The sequence below is a fragment of the Engraulis encrasicolus genome, chromosome 20 (assembly GCF_034702125.1).
Source record: "Engraulis encrasicolus isolate BLACKSEA-1 chromosome 20, IST_EnEncr_1.0, whole genome shotgun sequence".
Lineage (NCBI taxonomy): Eukaryota > Metazoa > Chordata > Actinopteri > Clupeiformes > Engraulidae > Engraulis > Engraulis encrasicolus.
The window spans coordinates 34,205,540-34,211,539 of NC_085876.1; the positions used below are offsets into that span (position 1 = coordinate 34,205,540).

The 6,000-nt window shown below is 40.5% G+C and overlaps 2 protein-coding genes across 2 annotated transcripts in view; one reads left to right on the forward strand and one right to left on the reverse strand.

Moving 5' to 3' along the window:
* Nucleotides 1-999: 999 nt before the first annotated feature.
* chrac1 (chromatin accessibility complex subunit 1) lies at nucleotides 1,000-3,202 on the reverse strand. Its single transcript, XM_063185803.1, has 3 exons — nucleotides 2,948-3,202; nucleotides 2,357-2,483; nucleotides 1,000-2,241 (listed from the first exon to the last, which is right to left on the reverse strand). The coding sequence occupies exons 1-3, from the start codon at nucleotides 3,095-3,097 to the stop codon at nucleotides 2,165-2,167; spliced, it is 354 nt and encodes a 117-aa protein (XP_063041873.1). The 5' UTR covers nucleotides 3,098-3,202; the 3' UTR covers nucleotides 1,000-2,164.
* Nucleotides 3,203-3,513: 311 nt separating this feature from the next.
* crtc2 (CREB regulated transcription coactivator 2) overlaps nucleotides 3,514-6,000 on the forward strand; it is a 24,883-nt gene continuing 22,396 nt past the window's right edge. Inside the window, exon 1 of the mRNA XM_063185801.1 lies at nucleotides 3,514-3,894. Within this exon, the coding sequence (XP_063041871.1) occupies nucleotides 3,715-3,894 (180 nt within the window). The 5' untranslated portion in view covers nucleotides 3,514-3,714. The remainder of the gene's footprint in view (nucleotides 3,895-6,000) is intronic.

The following is a 6,000-nucleotide window of genomic DNA, read 5'->3' on the forward strand; positions in this document are numbered from 1 at the left end:
TACTCTTAACCCAGGTTTTTTGCGTTGTGACACAAGACTGAATCCCTCAATGACATTCTTAGTGGGGGAACGAATAGACTTGAGCTTTGATTGTTTTTGTTTTGTTTTTTTAAACTGAAATATCTGAAAGAGGCATTGAATGGAGTAAGGGGCCAGTATGCTTTTAAGCATGTTTTTAAATCAACCTATGCCTCTTTTCCACTGCTGGTTTTCTGTTAGGCCTACAGCTCGACAGCATGATATGCCCTCCACTTTTTGCTTTTCGTTTGAGCTGTGTCATGCCTATGAAAAAAGCAAAAAGTGGCGGCCGAGACGCGCTTTGTCAAGCTGTAGGCCTACCAGAAAACCCCCAATGGAAAAGAGGCGTTCATTTGCTCCCTATTTATTGGGCCATAGTATGTGCTGACATGGCAAAGAAACATGCACATTTCACAACTTGTATGAACATGAAAACCGGTTTCAGGTAATGCACATCTGAGTGCATGAGTTATGTGGTATGAGTTCTGCATAATTATTAGGCAACTTTGTTATCCTCTGGTCAAAATAAATGTTTGTCAAATAATTCTGCACAATTTTGTGTACAAATCCTTAGTTTCCGTACCAGTCTTACAGAAATAGAGGCAAATGCTTTCACAGCATGGCACTCTTCAATTGGTCTGTCATGGAATGCCACACTCCACTTCCATTAACCACAGCCATGCTGCTCTGGTGCCTTCAAGCTTTTTATTTTCTTTCCTGCACAATATAAGTGATATTAGTAACAGCAGTAGTAGTGGTAAAATTAATAACAGTAGCCTTCTATTTAGCTTGTTTTTGTTGTGTTTAAATATTTTCATGTGTACCGTGTAGCTTCCAATGTGTGTGCACATTGAGACAGGACTTGTAATGGGACGGAAGTGTACTTGATTTTAAAACTTCAAAGTGCATGTTTTACAGTTGCTACAATCCATTCATGTAAACAATACACACATCACATGATGGAAGACAAAACAGCATGGGCACACTATGCACAAACAACTTTATTTCCATACATAGTATAGACTAGAGTCTGATAACGTCATCATATAGTATGAACACTACACTACTCAGACACACAAACCTAACCAATGCACCTTACACTCTGCATGGGACAGAAGTCAGACAAGGATAAAGTGTGTGACAAGCCTAGTCTTAACGACACCTTATATACACATTATAAAAAAACATACGGGCGCTTACACACAACGTTTCACTGACTGTTATGACAGATATTGTAAGAGTGTATGGATGTTTCACAGCATGAATAAATAAAAAATAACAGATGACTGAAACCTCCTACTTTTCCACTGAGATGGTCTGTATGATATTAGTTAACAGTTTATACGCGTCTTAGCCCTCTGCAGATACAGGAGCCTATTTGCTTGAATTTGGCGAACACACAAAGACAGGAACTCCTGCAGAGAAAATTAATAAAAGTAATGCCCTTGCTAAATGGTTAATGACGTTTAATACCCTGAGATGGACTTGGTACAGGTATTGTTTACCAATGCCATTCAAAATGAGCACAGCATGGCATCCTCTTTCGATTGCATATTTTTTTGTTTACCCTTTAGTGGAAGCACCATTGTAATCTGACAAAAAAGCACCATTTGACCTGAGAATGTCAAAATCCTGATACAGTGCAATGTTTTCAAATATTCCGGTTGAAATTATGCAATTATAAAAACAAACAAAAATATGTCCATACAGTAATATATCTCTAAATACATACGCACCAGAACAGTGAAGTACAAATAACTACAGGAAGCCCAATTGATAACGTGCTTCCCTGCTGTGGTTTGGTCCTTGTGTTGGGCTAGTGCCTCTCTAAATACATCAGATGTGTACGGACATCTGAACTTTGCAGTATGTGGGCAGTATCAAATCACAAACAAATCTCACAAACAATTTGTAAAGTAAAACGTAACCTGCTTTCTGAGCCTTCCCGTGATCGGTTCTCCTTTTTCTGGGACCTAATACCAAAGATTCTCTATTCTAATATAGATCGTCTCTGCTAACACATGTATTTTTGGGGGTGCTCATTTGATTGGTACAGGATTGGGGGATTGCAGCCATGTAAGACCACAGTGAAGGGTTGGTAGAAACTTAAAGGGTGCAAATCTGCTCAGCCTGCTGATTGTTATTATTATAAGTCATCTTCCTCTTGCCTCTCCTCCAAAGACTTCAGGTAATCCCTGGCCAAGATCTTCTTGGGAAGGATATCTGTGAAAGAGAGGGTAGACCCGTCAGAATAGCAATACAAGTCTGCGCAACGCAGTAGACTACTGAGTTCAACAACTTCTTCAATACCATCATGGCATACAGCTATCATTCATACCGGTGAGAAACTGGAGATTCTCTGTCGCTTCTGCGACATTGGCGAGGTCGCTGTATGACAGGGAGTTTTTGTCTTTTCCAGAACCATTTTTGAAGGACGTCTGCGCGAGATGCTGCACGAATAGCTCCTGTGGAGAGAAAAGTAGTTCCATCAAATTAGTCCACGTGCCGACACTTTCTGTGTGTATTCACTGACTTTGCCTTGCTGAACAGTGACGGCGATTCCCTATCCTTATCCGCTTCCACAACAACATGAATATCGTCAAAAAGTCTACCAGGCACGTTGTCTCACAACTGACATAGTAGCCTTTCAATCCCATAGCCTGTCTGTCTTCAGTAGGCTACCTAGTTCAGTGAGCCAGCAGGATGGCACTGAAGTCGGCTGGATCCAATGTTTACATTCATCATAATCTCCACAGCTTCATCTACAGACGTTTCCTTTTAACTACTGCATCGACGACTTCCTATGGACTGTACTCTAATTTGGTAGCAAGTACAGTAGAGCTACAATCTAGCCAAGTGGGTGTAAGTTAGCTCATTTCTAGCTAACACAAGAGGCAGCCAAACAAAACAAGGATGGAAGACGCCTTACCGTTGCTTTTGTTGTTAAAAAGAGGGCGTCCTGGTTGATATTGGAAACATCCGGAGAACTTTTCATTATTAGTTTCACTCGGGACACAGGTAATGAAACATATTTGTTAGTTGGTATACCAACTTTACCACCCACGTTATCTCCAGACATTTTCACACAGAAGTTGGTAGTTGGTGGTGGCTGGCAATGCGTGGCGGAAGTGAAGCGCCAGTTTTGAAAGCGGCCTCTAGCTGCGCTGGTCTAGGGAATTGTAGTTTTTTGCCCCTTCTTCTTATTATTCAGCAAGTCAAGGTTGCATGTAATTACACGCATACTACCACGCACTCAATACAAAACAAGAACAACACAATCATGTAATTTTGTCATATATCGAAAGTTCATCAACACAGCACATATTCCCCGTTTTCAATCATCTCAGTAGGCATTTATTTACAGCATTCGACTACCACACGCTTGTCAACATCTTAACAATTTCCAGAAAACATTTAGAATATAAATTTTACAGTACATCAGCACTCAAGGCAATCTCTTAATAAAATTTGCTAACTACATCACCCACGTCCCCTAATCTGTTTATCGACAAAACCTGTTGCTCCATCTGTGGGCAGTGTAGTTTTCAGACGGCAACAACCAGCAGGGCATTACGAAGTAGAGACCTCTCTTCCCACAATGCACCGCGTTTGCCTCTCTAGGGTGTTTGGGTCACCGATAGAGTACTGAACGACTCTCACTCACATCGGCTATTAGTTTGCCCAATTGAGTTGAAAATGTTTATGGCAGGTACGGGTATTGGGGGTCGAGGGTGTAGTCAAGGGTCAAGTTCACCATCTGGTTCTACAGGATGCAATCCGCGCAAATTCAGCGAGAAAATTGCCCTTCACACGCAGCGGCAGGCTGAAGACACCGCCGCCTTTCAAGAGGTTATGATGGACATCAGTTCCACCAAGGTAAGTCTCGATGTTGGTTTGACAGGCCAAGATCACAAGGAAAGTGGCAGCTAGCTCCGTTACACGCGGCAAGAAGACTTCAGCTGATCAAAACAAACCATTTGAGAAAGTGTGTGGGCACCATAGTCGACTGAAAAAAGTTAAAACACACGGTTTGCTTCGCTAGCCAAGTTTTTTTGTTTACGTTGATTTCAGCACACAGACCCAGTGTTGTAGCAGCCGACACGGTAGTTACAAAGTATCAGATTAAGAATCTATTTTCGCTGAATGTAGCCGTCAGTGAATACAAGATACTTCACCTGTTGATAAGGCGGAACAAAACTGAAACATTTGTAATAGGGGAACGCGCAGAACAACAACATGCGCTACTAAAATGTGCAAAAAGAGAGTTATGCCACTGACAAAATAGCACCGAATAAGGACATCAGCATTCAGCATAATGAAAGTCTTCTTGTCGTGAGTCATTAGTGCATTGTGGTAAATCTGTCAGATTACTCATTACAGGCCTAGTATGGCGCATAATGTCCCATGCAATCTGTTTGAGTGGGAGGTGAATTTGACTGACAGCCTGGTGTGATGCAGCTTTTGCAGTTGAGGATATGGTGCGCATCCGATACATGTAGGTCAAGATTTACGTCAGATGTATGTTTGAAAGTGCTCTTTTCTTTTCTTTTCTTTTCTTTTCTTTTCTTTTCTTTTCTTTTCTTTTCTTTTCTTTTTCCTTATCTAGTTCAACGTTTGTAACCCACATTGTTTTCCTAATAATTCAGGGTAGCTGGCATCTTCGAATTCTTATTTTCATCTTCATTTTCACAAACTTCAACAACAACAATGACAACAACAACAAAAATAGACAATGAAGCGGTTGCACACATTTGTACCCTGTGTCCATGTATTGATGTGCTTTATTAAGGGGTTTTCAGAGGGGCCCTGCCCTAATTGCCGAGTGTCCCACAACTTTCACAGTTCACTATAATTTACCTCACGTCTACTGCTATTTTCTAACACATATGATGTGGCTGAGTATCATTTTGCTCCTGTTGTAACACATAGGACTGCATCATTATTTATAATTCACTCTTATGCATTGGTCCTTAATTGTGCATATTAATTGAAGTATTTTTGCTAGCATTTTCTACCATCATACAGTTATTACCAGTCCAACTACAAAGTCGTACTGTATAGGCCTACTGTATGCCAAAAGAAACAACATTTCATTCAGTGTGTGCAGCACTGCTGGAGTGTTGTTGAATGGCAATAAAGAAAAGTCTAGTTATGAACTGGTAATAGGCTTACACTTGAAAAGAGGGATATATATGCTTCAGCCTTGCTGGTGATGGTTGAGGACCGAAGAATCAGGAGAAACTGGGCTCTCTTCACTTCAACTAGACCCAGGGTCGACCGGAGCACTCAGCATTTGCTTAAAAGTTTTTTCATGTTGGTGCACAGGTTGACTGACACTTTGACGCACCTGCATCTTCCTCAGACTCTGGTATAGTCAAAGACAGTGTTATTGTCAATTAAGGATAGACCGATATTTATATCGGTATCGGTATCGGGCCGATATTTGCATATTTTAAGTGTATCGGTATCGGCCGATACGCGTGTGGTTTTGGCCGATTCGCAATATTTATTATTTTATGTCATTCAGATTTTTTTTAAAAGCACCAAGACACTTAATTTTTGTATTACTTGATTGTTAGACATTACTTGATTGTTAGAGTGGGTGTTTAAATGTTACAAGTTCTACCTCAATTTGATAATGTTAAAGGAATGTTTATTTTTAACTTGAGACCTGGAAAATGTGACATTTTTTAACCTTTTTTTACGCATATCGGCCCCAAATATCGGGTATCGGAAATCGGGTATCGGCCAAGGGTGATGAAAAAAAATCGTATCGCATCGGCCATTAAAAAACCTGTATCGGTCGACCCCTATTGTCAATGTCCTCACATGTACTAGACATATAAAGGAATTGTGCTCCTCACTATCCCATGTGTAGTACAAAGACAGGGCAGACATTACAACCTTTTGTAATTTCTATTTTGTTGTTTGTAATTTCTATTTTGTTTTAACTAGGGCTGTAACAATAAACTCAACTCACGA